This window comes from Clinocottus analis, unplaced genomic scaffold (assembly GCF_023055335.1).
Source record: "Clinocottus analis isolate CAN_PGR_092001 unplaced genomic scaffold, fCliAna1.0.p SCAF_2, whole genome shotgun sequence".
Lineage (NCBI taxonomy): Eukaryota > Metazoa > Chordata > Actinopteri > Perciformes > Cottidae > Clinocottus > Clinocottus analis.
In genome coordinates, this window is record NW_027175931.1 from 19887430 (window position 1) to 19902107 (window position 14678).

The 14678-nt window shown below is 42.2% G+C and overlaps 1 protein-coding gene across 1 annotated transcript; it reads left to right on the forward strand.

Annotated features, from left to right (window-relative positions):
- Positions 1 to 1800: 1800 nt before the first annotated feature.
- ywhag2 (3-monooxygenase/tryptophan 5-monooxygenase activation protein, gamma polypeptide 2) lies at positions 1801 to 8565 on the forward strand. Its single transcript, XM_068584487.1, has 2 exons — positions 1801 to 2061; positions 5283 to 8565. Exons 1-2 carry the CDS (start codon positions 1975 to 1977, stop codon positions 5937 to 5939), a joined length of 744 nt encoding a protein of 247 aa, XP_068440588.1. The 5' UTR covers positions 1801 to 1974; the 3' UTR covers positions 5940 to 8565.
- Positions 8566 to 14678: the final 6113 nt, after the last annotated feature.

The following is a 14678-nucleotide window of genomic DNA, read 5'->3' on the forward strand; positions in this document are numbered from 1 at the left end:
TTACAGTTCAGGGACGCCCTGTGAGCCATGAGGTCACGGTGATAAAAAAAAATACATTAAAATGTACAGTCTGAGAACGTGGACCGAAATCTATCCAGGAGGCGACATTTAACATGTGAGGGGATTGTTAAAAAACATTGTCAACTTTCAAAATTGCAATAATCTTCACATTTGGAGCCTAACCAAGAAGACAAATGTCTTTTTAAAAGATGTTATTTGGGCATTTTTCACCATTATTAAACAGATGACAAACTGGAAACAAGCGGGGGGAGAGAGAGAGAGAGAGAGAGAGAGAGAGAGAGAGAGAGAGAGAGAGAGAGAGAGAGAGAGAGAGAGGTGCAAATAATGACATGTAATGATCTATATAATGATATAGTGAAGTCATATCTATATATCTAAGCAGGTTGCGAGGCAATATAAATGCTTCCAATCGCAAGGCATTTTTGAGAAATGAATACCATAAAAGGGAATTCACAACCATCTGATCCTTTAATCTCCTCCGATATGCCATTCGTCCCTGAAATCCTAAACAGTATCCTAAACTCACCAGTAGGGCCTCTCCCCCATCACCATTGTACTGGGCCCATAGGGCAGCAGGCCTCCTAATGAAACCTTATTTTTCTGCCCGTTTGCTTGAGACAATTCTCTTCATATGACCAGTCCGGGACAACAAGGCGTCTGACGCCGCTGGTCTGAGGGGCCCGGAGGTGACGCTCTCTTCTGGACATCACTTACTGTTTCAGGTTGATTTTCATTAACGTTAAACCTCTTTCAACATTGTACTCTGACTTTCCAGCGGCCACGGTCCCGAATGAGGTGACAAGACACTGACTTGTTCGGGACTTGAACCAGAAAGTTGAAAGTCCGTTCTTCAGAACATTCAGTGTGGTTAAGCAAGTGATGTGTACATTTTTTTTTATTTCGCATAGTATGCACTTTACAAAACACACTTCAAGGTTCAAGGATCCGTTCTGGTCATTCTGCAGCACACGGTTGCACAATGAAATGTAGCTCGAGCTTATATATGTAAATGTAAGGCAAGACAAACATGAGGAACAAAACAAAAACAGCATTTTCTACTTTTGTAATAGGTGTAATGCAACTACAAGAGTCTCTGGGCAGGAAATGGTGTCGTACAAACCCTTCCTTCTCTAATGTTTATGAGTGTAACCTGTTCTGTTATATACCATACGAGCCCCAGCAATAAAGAAGAAAACATAGCCAAAACCATTGGAGCTACTGTTGTGCAACCAAGTCCTTAAACGTGTGCAAAAAAGCTGCAATGTCCATTATTTACTTGTTTTATTCAGTGTTTTACTGTAGGATGCTCACAGTTTAATAAGCTGATTTTACAATTTGTATTGAGTTAGCTTGATATGATGCTGGTTCAGTTTTATTGGTCTTCTTGTCCAGATTAAGTTGGATACTCTGTCCAGATTCAAACTGTGAGTATGTGGGCTTTAGACCGTAAAACAATGTGAGCCACCTCTTTATGGGACTTGCTCATCTCCTCCACACAAGCAGCGGCTACCATGTTTAGTTTTTTTTTCAGAACCTGCCCTGAATCCTCCACAGTGAGATGCTGAGTCACACCCTCACCCGACCACATGCAGTCAGCTACAGGCCTGTACCTCCAGCATGCAGCCACAGCGGACTTCATTTCCCACAAGGCCTTGGGCCCAGCTGCTCCCGTTCATCCATATACGCCGCTGGTTCCCCAAGTATGGAGTGTTACATCATTGGCACAGACACCCACCTTTCGGAGTGATGACGCAGCCAGGGGAGAGCGTGTGAGGAGGGGTGAGGGAGGAAGAGGAGAGGGTGTCCCGTCTGCGCGGAGCACAGACAGACAGCAGGGAACAGCTGCAGCATTCGGTCCGCGTAGGATTTCACTGCATTGCGATTTAAAATATCAATCATTTCATCCCCAAAAACTCACGCAGCTCGACTAAGCAACTAAATATCATTTGAAAAATGGTTGATCGCGAGCAGCTGGTGCAGAAAGCCAGGCTGGCTGAACAGGCTGAGAGATATGATGATATGGCAGCTGCTATGAAATCGGTAAGTTCATCCAAAAGAAAGATAATCGTTTTAACTTTTGAAATGTTTTGCTCTCTTTGCGTAAAGGCGCGTCCCGCGATCTCGACTGTGTTGGCTGTAAATCTGGGGGGTTGCACTGATGGCTTGCTATTTCTGTGCTGCAATTCAGAGAAGAATAAGAAGAAACATATATATAATAATAATATTTAATATCTGTATTGCCTTGCCGTCAATTTATCGACAGGTCAGCGCCGTTTCTTGCCTGAGTCGAGTCCAAATCATCGGCTCCTTGGGCGGTGCCTTTCTGCTGGCCGTGCCGTTCACTGAAGGGATATTACAATGAAATGCACACAGGCCTGAGCTTGATCTCTCAGTTAATAAGAGGCTCGAATCATATAATGGCTCTGCTTTATTGCATTAGCTGCCCCCCCACCCCCCCCCCCCCCCTTTTATTTATCAGCCCACCTCCCCTCCCTCCATAATGCCTAATTTATAAAAGCTTCTGCTGCTGGGAGCCATGTGAGGTTGCTGGAAAAAGCCTATCAACTGCCTCCTCCTCCTCCTCCTCCCCCTCCTCCTCTTCCTCCTCCGTCTCTTCATCCTCCTCCTCTTCCTCCTCTCTTTGTCACATTCATCAAAATGATATGCATGATCAAAATCTGCTAAATATGCACACTCTTATCCAAGAAAGGGATTTGTTTGAGCATGATTGCATTAGAAACATGCTCTAAAAAAGAGCCGTTAAACTGCTCTTTCCTCTACACAAACGTGGGAGGCAGCAGAATCTCTCTAGAATATTCTTTGTCATATTGCAGTGAGTCAATATGATTTGGAGCAGGGGCTTTGTTTTTTTCCTTTACTTTATTCCTCATACATGTGCATGTGCTCTTTCGGTGTTGGATTCCTTAGGTTGCCATTCAAAGTCATTTTGGGCTGATGACCCTAAAGAAGTGTGTATTTGGTGCGAGGAGAAAGAGCTGCCTCACAGAATCTTTCTCAGCTCTTAATCGCCGATGTTAAAGACCCAGCCTTTTGTCTGCATTTCAAAACTCTGCCCCGAAAAAAAAACTGCTGTGTCACACCAGCTTATACTGGAACCAAAAGCATCCTGGGAGTCTTAGTCGGGAGCCTGCATGAGATCCAAATCGTCATACGTGCTTTAAAAGAGGAACATTTCATCTGATGTACCTCAGGAGGGAGGGAGTGAGCCCCTGTGGGTTTTATGTCATCAGGGGTTTCTGGTTGCAGGAGGTGGGATGGAGTGTGTGCGTGCGTGTGTGTGTGTGTGTGTGTGTGCGTGTGTGTAGGGAGGGATTCCTTTCTCTTTTAACAATTTGCCATGTCAGTGCGGTCTAAACTGGTCTTTTTGCAGGGGTGTGTACTATCGCTCTCTAATCAAAGGGAATCCCTTGCCATTACGGTCAAAAACGACAAAACGACATGAACAATGTATGCGGTTTATTCTCATCCCAACAGCCTTTTGTGCAGCTTTTCACATATTCTACCTTACGTTTTTTTCTCTCACACAATTCATTTATCGTTTGTGCTTGAAAATGTCAGGAAATAGCAAGAAGTGCCCATCCCAAGTGACATTTTTTGATGCATTGATTTGTCTGACCAACCTTTCAAAACCAATACATACTTAATCTACGATCATCGAAGACTAAGAAAATAATACAAATGTCAAAAATGGAGTCGACACTGGGGATTTGTTGGTCATCTTTATTGGAAAAGAAAATATAAAAAAAATTAATGATCACATTAGTTGCAGATTGTTAATTCATTTTCTGTCAACAAGTAATTAATGAATCAACTAATTGCGTGAGTTCAACAAAGCATCTTGGGCTTCTTAGCTCGAAATGAGGATCTTGGTATCGGTGGAGCCCTTGAAATGACACAAATATATGACATTTGTGTCATGCTGATGCATTCTCAGCAAACGTTTTAAATACATCATTATATATCTGTAATCCAAATGACACAGCAGTCAGCTTCCCGATCAGTGTATTCTAATACGAGTGTTGCCATGTTAGTGTTTTGTTATAAAAAAAAAACTATTGAATCAATCGATTCATCATTTGCCAGTGAATTTGGCTTGTTTGTCGTTGGCATGCGTCCAGTAGGTTTACAGTAGCCCCACCTCCCCCCCCTTCTCTATAGTGTGTGATTCTGTGCTCCTCTGCAGAAAATGTTAAAAATAAGTGAAAAGTTAGCACATCTAGGAGAAGCTTCTGTGCAGCCTACGCTACATATTTCTTTCTATTTCTGTCCCTATATGCAATTATTGATTAGAGAGAAGCCAACGCAGGGGTTGCTTTTCCAATCAAATAACCCTGAGTAAGGTGGCCTTTTTTTTTTTATAGCTACACAGTCTCTTTTGACAACAACCCAACAATCAAACTGATCCGTCAAAATCTGAAATGAACCGTAGATCTCAGAGTGATGTCACAGCGTGGCGTTTGAGACAGGTAAAAAGGTCAGTCTGATTCAGAGAGAAGGTCACTGGGACATGTGAACTGCCAGTGCAGTGATGGTTTTCCCTTACACTGCAGCTGCCCCGGAGTGCTGGTGGGAACATTTTAGCCATCTCCAGCCCTCCTTTCCTTTCCCAACCCTCCACTGCCATCGACTATCTTGAATATGTGTGAGGTAGCATAGCTGTCCACGTGGCAGCTGGAGCTACTGGTGCACTCAATGAATTGTCGTGCAGACTGAGAATGGCACATGACAAGTGAAATATTGTGCACCCTCTGTGCTGTGAACTGCATTGTCAGTCCCGAGTCTTTCACCTAAAAAAACGTGTCTCTTATAATAATTAGGACCGCAACTAACAATCTGTTAACCATTTTCTTGATCACTTGATTTTTCATTTGGTTTGTAAAACTCAAACTTAAGAAAAACACATTACATTTTTTAAGAGTTAAAGGTACAACAGGTCCCGGGCCAGGCTACATCCACATAAGTTGCAGTGGTTGGCGCGTTAAACCAAAAAGGCACCCCCGAATGTGACCTCGTAAAATTGCTTTTTTCTTCTGACCAATATTCCCAAACAAAAGGATATTAGATTTACAAATACATTCAAAGAAGAAAAGCAGACAATCCTCACTTTTCAGAAGTTTGAACAACAAAATGATGGCCGGCTCTGATAATGATTGATTTTCTTTCTTTGTACGTGCAGTCTGGTGCTGTTAATCAAGACATCTGCTCCGGTGATTAAATGCTCCGTTGTCTTCCTCTTCCAGGTAACGGAGCTGAACGAGGCTCTGTCCAACGAGGAGAGGAACCTCTTGTCTGTGGCTTACAAGAACGTGGTGGGGGCCCGCCGCTCCTCCTGGAGGGTGATCTCCAGCATCGAGCAGAAAACCTCGGCCGACGGCAATGAGAAGAAGATTGAGATGGTGAGGGCCTACAGGGAGAAGATTGAGAAGGAGCTGGAGGCCGTGTGCCAGGATGTGCTCAACCTTCTGGACAACTTCCTGATCAAGAACTGCAACGAGACGCAGCACGAGAGCAAGGTGTTCTACCTGAAGATGAAGGGCGACTACTACCGCTACCTGGCCGAGGTGGCCACGGGCGAGAAGAAGGCCACCGTGGTGGAGTCCTCGGAGAAGTCCTATAACGAGGCCCACGAGATCAGCAAGGAGCACATGCAGCCCACCCACCCCATCCGCCTGGGCTTAGCTCTCAACTACTCTGTGTTTTACTACGAGATCCAGAACGCCCCGGAGCAGGCCTGTCATCTGGCCAAGACCGCCTTCGACGACGCCATCGCCGAGCTCGACACCCTGAACGAGGACTCCTACAAAGACTCCACTCTCATCATGCAGCTGCTCCGAGACAACTTGACACTGTGGACAAGTGACCAGCAGGATGACGAGGGAGGGGAGGGCAACAATTAAAGAGAAGCCACACTTTGAAAAAAAATTATATATGAAGGGCGGGTGGACTTTGGCAGCCACTTTTGCCGACGATACTACCGCAGCGGCAGTTCTTTATTTTTCCATGTGTTAAAAGAAAAGAATCAAAAGAGAGGTAAGAGGGGAGGTTAAATCTTAGTTTAAATATATATAGAAATATATATACAGTTGAAAGGGGCCTCCGCCTTCTTGATTTTCTCTTTGACGTTTGCCAAAACCACTGATGTGCCAGTCAATCGGCCTGAAGTGGTTGTTGTTGGATTGAAATGGCGGCCTCACACTGGCATAGGAACTGATCTTGTTCTGTCAAGATAAGCTGCTTAGTTAGGTTTTTGCGTGATAGAGATGCATTTGAGTCACTTGAGAGAGAAAATGCTTGAATGGGAATGCCTCACAAAACTAGTTTGCATTGGTTCAAGTAGTAAGTCTGTATATGAGAAAAGGCCTTGAAAGCCCTTCGCCTGACGTTAAACTTACACAAACAACGAGAAAAGACAACATTTTAATTGGATATATTCCCCCAACATTTGTAAGGATAAATTAGACAGGAGTGAAACTGAGGATTTGATAGTAAAAATTGATTCCCCTCCTTAATTAAAGTTCAGATTGGTCTTTTACTGTCACTTGAACCATTGATTCTTTTGGAGGTGAAGATTACGAAAGGCAGAGACTTAACAATATAAAACAAAAAAAAAGTACAAAAAAAAAACAACCAAAATAAATAAAAGCAGCTTCAGAGTTTGTGGTTTACTTCTGTGTTTGTTTTATTAAATGCACTTGCCTACTATACTGTTTCTTCAGTGTAAGATGATGACAACAATAATATCGATTGTTCAATATTGTGCATGCTGGTGATGTATTTATATACAGTAGCTTGACTTTATTAACTTATACTGTGGGTGTTAAGTATTCATACGCTTGAGAAAAACAAGCTTTGACTAATCTCTAATTTATTTTGTTTTGTTATGGTTTTTTGATTTGCTATACCAAAACGGTGATCGTAAAAATTGACCTGTAATGGGCATTGCTATAGTGACATGCAATATGTGTATTCAATTTGTTGCTGAAAGAAAAAAAAAGGAAGATAACAACTTACCAGTAAACACTTAATCTTACCAGCTGGTGTTTGTCACGTTGAAGTATGATTATGATATATTTTGTTCATTGAACAGTATTGAAGTACTTGTTTCTGTCATGCTACCCAGTTTTAATAATGGTGACGTTTCCAGGCTCAATGTTTCTGTTATGAATTCACCAACATGGACCATATTTTATTTCTAACAGTATACATTTTCTGGTTTGTTTTTATACCTTTTAGCTGTTCCTGAGTGACACAATATCTTGAATGTGAGTCATTATGTAGCAGTTGCACAAGAACCGAAATAATAGCTATGATAATAAAAAATAATATGACTAAATTATACATGCACCATTTCCGTGGTGGTCTAGTGTATTGTTATATCATCAACCACAAGAAAATGTTGTTTTTAAGGGGGGAAAAAACATATTGGAACACGTTGTTTTGTGCCATGAGTACAGTATGTGCTTTTTTGTGTGCCTGTATCATTATGCTTCATTTGCAAGTTAACCTTTATAAAAAAGGATATATCTGCCAGTATTTTTAGTTCCTGCATGCATGTACAAGATGTCATATTTTCCTCACGTTGACATGTGTTGGATGGTACTGCTCTTTGTACAGCACATAGATATGAAAATTCAACACCGACGCACAAATGGAGTCACTGGGAAAGCATACAGGCAAATCAGTAGAATTGGTTTTCATAGATTAACAAATGCGATAATTAACGTCTTCAGAACAAAACTTTAAAAACTGGGAGCTGCTCGAGGGCGCAGAAAGCTGCTGAATGGATTTATCTTCATAATGCTGCTACTACTATAGATTATTACATTAATATATTCATACAGACGGCAGTTTTCCGGTCTATATTTTTTGGGGACTTATCACAGATATGATGGCTTAAGAGAGAAACCAAAAAGCCTTAAGGTCAGTCACACAACCTCGTTCACGTATGCCAATTATGTCACCCTCATGAGTCAGCCTCCATGAGCTCACACTGTAAGTCCCAGCTGCTTTGATTTATTTTTAACATAGTCGCTGGTCTTGAAGGCTCGCCAGGCAAACTGCATGAAATCCTGATGCCAATCTGCACAACCGCTCACACAGCTTATTCATATTAGAAAGGAGTCAAATCTGTCATTTAAAGTGTCCTATTTTGTGAATTTCAAAAAGAAAAAGAGTGGAAAATGAATTTTTCTCTCGTTATTTTTGTTTTAATATTTTGTAGAAGAAAAAATGTCAGGAGAATTAGTTGTTCATTGCCGAAAATATATGCATTGTGTTGCTTTTTAAACAATTAGTTGTTTTTTTTTTTATTATGTTGGCTGTTGATCCTTGTTCCTGATGTGACATGAAAACATCCAAATACAAGAAGTGAGGTGAAAAGCAGAAGATCCTGAATTAGCTTCAAGTAGAGCAGCCGTGCTGGATATGAGCAGGGTGGGACGGGGTAATAGGAATACAAACTGTATGCTCTGAGGAATATTTGGTTGCCATCTGTTGCCCATTAAAGTTATTTGTTTATCGTTACTATTCTAAATTTTCAATTCTCTCTGTAACGTCGCCATTTACAGTCATACCACAAACACCATCTCGTTTCTTTTCATTCTTTATGTCACAGATTTCCTACAGTTCTGTTGCGTTTTACAGCCTAAACACTGTATGTGTGTGTGTGTGTGTGTGTGTGTGTGTGTCCATATTTGGGTGGGTATGTGTATATGCCTGCACCGTTCCATGTGTTGAGTGTCTGTGGGTGAGATGGAGTCTGTATTAGGTGCAGTGCAGAGACACTGCAGCTCACTTAACAACGACAGTATGTCTTAATTGAGCTTCTTTTAAGACCACCTTGCTAATCATTACCTAAATTAGGGCATAGATCAAAGACAGCAGGCTTAATGATCGCAGCAGAGGAGCACTGGATTAAAATAAAATCCTGCATCTCATGACGAACAATGCGAGGAGAATCTGCTTCTCAATGTTTTTTTTTTTTTGCATGCAAGTCATATTTTTGCACCTAAATGGCGAGCCTATCTCAGGAAACTGGAAAGCCACACTGATTGATGAGCTGAAGCGGCAAGCTGCCTGATCGCCCACCTTCAGACTGCAGCCCATTGCTGCAGCTTGCTGCACTGAACCTTTCATGAGATGAAATTCTCAGCTTTGAAAGGTCCTCCTCGCCAGCCAATCGCTGACAGGCTCACTCTCCGCAGCCACCAATCCGCTTCCTGTTGCTAGGGCTATAATAAGTATCCCACTATTAGCCCGGCTCCTTGCTGCACTGCACAGACACCTATTGCAGCGTGTAAAAAATGAGAGCTCAAAGCACACAGGAGGCGTTAGGATTCAGCTGCAACCAGCTCTTCATAATGCACTGCTACACTTTCCGGGACAATGGTGTCCTCCTTATTGGTAGATGTTGGTCACATTGTAAGTCCCAAAACATACTCAGGCCTACTGATGGACGTGTGAGGAAATCTCCAGCAGCTAAAAGATTCAATTCAGGATGATTCAAAATAAATATTGACCAATTGAAGATTGTAATAAACACACCCTCATCAGAAAATGTTTAAGTTTAAAAAAAAACCCATATATATTCAAAGCAGTTTATTTAATTGATGGAGTTACTTCTCTGGCGAAGATCCTGTTTTACAGGTGAGAGCTGTATAGGATACTTACAAATTAGAAGATGGTTCAGGCATGCTACACTTTAACTTCCCCTTCCACAACAATCGCTCAGTCTGATCATGTTCATCACACAGAAAATGATTCCTCGGAGTGGAGGCCGAAACAACAACTTAGTTATGTCCGGAAAAGGCAATTGTGTTCAAAATCAAATTTCTTGTTAGCGGCAGTGGACGATGACGCCACTTTCTGCAATGTCCTATTGAAAAAGGTCCAGATGATGTAAAAATAATCTGTATCTTTGATGCCTAAAAATAAAGTGAGGAAGCCAGGTGCATTCGAAGATGAAACAGGTTATTTTTGTACTCCCCGAATTGTCATTATCTCTTTCAAGTTGGAATAGAGATAGTTCTGTAACAGGCCGACACGTCTCGCTTTTTCGGCGAAGCGAAGGATACTCCCTGACCAGTATCTAGGTAGTGTTGAAAGCATTTTTTTAGTTAAAATCAAGCTGTTAGCATGTTAAAGGTATGCAAAGCCGTATGGAGTGAGCCACAACATTGCCTTTGCAGAGCGCGGCTGTTTCCCCTTTTTAAATCTTTAATCTAAATAAAATAAATGCCCGCTGACTGCAGATTCATATCATGCAGACAGGATCGATACCAATCCTCTCGTCTAATTCGACAAGAGCGAAAATAAGTATTTTCCCAAAATGTCAAACTATTCTTCTCAAAACTTAATTAGGCTGTAAAAATGGCAATGAAATGATGAGGAGTCAAAGCTTTCAGTCCAACAGGGGTTGTCTTGCTTGAATCCGGTGCAGATAATTTTCCGACATTGAAGTTTGCTTAGGTCACAGTGAGCATGCGGCACGCAACGTCAGCATTTAGCTCAAAGCACCACTGTGCAAACTCCAGCCTCACAGAGCCAGCATGGATGTAGATTCTTAGTCCTATTCTTAGTTTCAGTCAACTAAGGGCCCTTTTTAACATCACATTACTTGTTTTCCCAATCCTTCTTTGCTGTTGTTTATTCAGGAGACATGAGGTCAGTGTTTTTTTTTGTTTTTTTTACAAAAAGGTCATCACAAGGTCTGATCTTTATTGTTGCAGTCTATTGATTTCCTTTGTGAACTCCACACTGAATGCGGCGTTTCTTGCCGTCGACAAATCCTGGCACTAAAAGCTATTTAACCTCCCGCGGTTCGGGCTTCTCGCAGCCGTTGTTGAGCCATTAACCGCCAACCAAACCACATGGCTGTCATGGCTGGTTTTGTGGCCCTGGGGCAAAAGCCTCAGCACTGTGAACTGGACACACACACAACAGACAGCCTGAAGTTTCACTCAGATATTTAAACGCAGAGGTCTGGAGGTAAAACATTGCAGCTTGTGACCAATGAGGTGATTAGAAATGATGCCTTGGATTGACAAATATTTCCTCAGCACTGATACCAAACGCAAGATATTTCAGAGCACCATACTGGCACGCTATTTGACTAAATGTGAAATGTACCTCTGAGATGCAAAGAAGATAATAGCCGTGTGCAGCTCCAGAAATATCCACCCATTTTAGAGTGGAGGGTGGGTGGGGCGGAGAGGAGTGGAGGAGGGGGGGGGGGGGGGGTGAGATGGTTGAGAAAGAGGGGACCGAGGTAGAAGAAGAGAACAGAGACAGATCTATAAATAGGCCTCCCTGCAGCCTGTGAGTAGACAGTGAGTAGACCAGAGACATCAATGTGACAGCCACTCCACTATCGAGACTATCTGCCTCTGTATGGTTGGTGAGAGTTCATATCTCCGGTTAAGAGAGTCTGATTCATCAGATGTACTTCCAGCTGAGCAAACACACCACGTGGCCTGAAATCACACAGATCACGCAGATAATCAGCTTCTGTTTTCTTGTAGTTCATCGCACCCTGTTATTTATGTTGTTAGCGATAATAGGACAAAGAGCGCTGCTGCTGACTCTTCCAGGCACAAAGACAGCTGCTGTGCATGAGTGCTGCAAAATAAATTATTCAAGCTAACATTTAGACTTTGTATTATTTAACAAAAAGTGCCACAATGTTCCGCTAAAGGTTTCAAGGGACTATTTTAAGGGAGTACGTGCAAGGATACAATAGGCGGTGGAAAAATGTCATCACAGGATTTTTAGGAGTGCTTCAACCCCCCCCCCCTCCCTCGAAATAAACCCTCTCCATCTGGCTGCAACATACAACACTGCTGTCATTTTAGATGATCAAATCCGCTAATAATACTGGTGGTGATTATTCATAACTACAGAGGCTTGTGTGATGAACAGAAGTTTGTAAAAGGTGAGTCTAAAATTAAGTCCCCCACCTGACAGTTATGTCATCCTGCATGTTCTTTCAAGGCCTCGCTTTGCGAAAGGATCACAGTCACATTACTTTTTCCTGAGACAAAATGACTCAGGTATGCTCAAAATTCATTATTTCAAATCCTATTTGATGTACACATCCTATGATTCATAAAGATGATCTCCTTTATTGTAGAAAAAAGTCTATGCTCAAATATAAACCTCATCATTTAATTGATCTTCTCTAAAATACAGTTTCAGAGGATTGTTTTCCTCCCGCAATACATCTTTACAATAAAGATCCTCTGCAACATGACCACCTACTCACTGAGTAGCAACCACTTCATTTTCACTGCGAAAGACAACATGTACATCGTATATTATACGCTATATAGTTTGTGTCGTTATGTTTTGCGCATGTAAACAGCTCATGCTGTATACGTCCTTGTCCGGTTGTCAGAGACCTGCTTGTGCCCCCTGGAGTACTCTGATACTCTGAAACCAGGATACTGTGACATGTAGTATCCTCTAGAGCCGGCTCACTATCAGAGGTGACCTATCGATGTGACCTCCTCTGACAGGATCGCTGACCAGGGGAGGCGTCTTCAGCGAGCAGGGCGGTCACACACTGTGAAACAGATACCGCCTAACGCTGCGCTAAATTTAGCTGCGTCTGTTTAAGAAAGTGAGCTTTTTTTCCAGTTTTCTTTCTCAGGTTTTTTGCTCTTCGTCATGAAGGTGAAAACGAAACGTTTTCACTTGTTTGTGGTGCGAATCTGCATCGTACGTAACGTGACGGCTGTTTTGGAGGTCTTAACTTCAGAGGCCAAAAATAGGCTCACAATGTTATTATCAACTGTCAATAACTCAAATATAATATCAAAACTTTTGTGGATTAATCCATCGACGCTGTGTTTGGCCTTTTTTGCATTTCATCATCAATCATGTTTTGAATATTTCTTGCCTTTCCGTCTTTCTAGCCATGCTTTGTTTTACCATCAGCTGGTTGACAAATTATACCTTCTAGTGTTTGTGGGTCTGCCTGGTGTCTGAGCTGGTGACTCATTATGAGCACAGGGGGATTCCCAACTCGAAAAAGGAGAAAAAGAAAAACCTCCCTCAACTCTGCAGCCTTGAAGGGATGTGCAGCTCAGCTGGCAGCGGGCCAGCGGGGGTCGGCTGTGGTGAGTAACAGGCAAGTGAGCGAGAGAGAAGGAGAGAGAGAGAGAGAGCAGGGTGGGTGGCGACGTGGAGCTGGAGGGGTGAAACGTGGTGAGGCAACAGCAATGCAGAGTTAACAGTGAGAGCTGAAGGTTAGTGTTTAGGTACATATCTGACTGAGGCTGAACTGCAGCTGGCTCTGGATGTGGAAACATGAGCGTGGACCCAGAAGCTGCACCCCCCCTCCCCCCCTCCCTCCTCCCCAAGCATCACTGAGTTGATGGCCCAAAGCACACAGATTGCAATGAGTTTTAAAATACAGTGGAATAGAATACCATGTTGCGGTACTACTCGGGCAGTGAGCTCAGTGAAAAGAGCAGCCAAACAGTGAAGTTACTACTCTGTGTGAGCGCAGTATTGTGCTGTTGCATGGCAACAGTTTCCACAGAAATCTTTGCTCAGAAACGCTCCTCTTTGGTCTTCACATAACAGCAGCGGCAGAAAAAATTGAAACAATGGGCTATATATGCAGGAATACAAATGTTGGCAGGAACCGCTTGAACCATTTGAACCGTTTCAGCAAAAGGGTTTCAATTTCTTCGACATATATCTAGAGCAGCCGACACAGAAAATGTAATAATGTGTGTTAGAGAGAAGAACGCTTGCTGTTTGCTAGTCAATAAATGATCACTCTGCTATAGTCTGATCAGTTGAAGACACGTTGTATAGTAGCCAATAGCACATTCACATCCCACATGACCTGCAGTATGTAATAGAGAAACAATATGAAATTGAATAAATAAACTCTCTTGTAATTTCATGCAGACAGTTTGAGAAAAATAACATGTAGAAGAAACTCAAAATACAAGTATACAAATGAAAATGAGCACATTATGTCCCATATGATGTAATATGGTACGTAAGTAGATTGATGGTAAGTAAGTAGATTGAACTGAGATGTTTGATATTCTGTCTACCAAAATGTCCTTTACGTTTCTATAATTGTTTTTCTCTTCACCTGCAGTCACAGGATTAAATGATGAGGTTTATATTTGAGCATAGTATCATTCTGCTAGTTTTTCTTAACAACACATGCAGTGCTTATTGTCTCTGCTCGGTGCTTGTTGCCATTGCAGTTCCAGAGCATTACAGACAATCTTCCTCCTACTTCACACACCTCCAGAGGAACCTTCAGGCCTCCTCTCGTTGTTCTTATTAAAACCTGCCTCTCCAAAAACTCAGTGTGATGAAACTGTTATCCGTGCTGATCAGGTCCCAGCATGGACAGTAATAGTGTGAGGAGGACTGTCAGTGGCACTGAGGGATTTTGCATTTTTTGCAGCATCATCCTTCAACTCATCCCCAGAAAAAAAAACATCTATTTTTGCAGCACAATCAAAGGAGAGATGAGAGCGGTGTTGGGATACAGTTTGCATTTGGATGGCATAACTAATTGGCAATGTCATATATATTTTTAGGATTTTTAGATCATATTGCCATTTTATATTATAGCTTGTTGTCGTTGTGTCCATTTTGAATTGTTA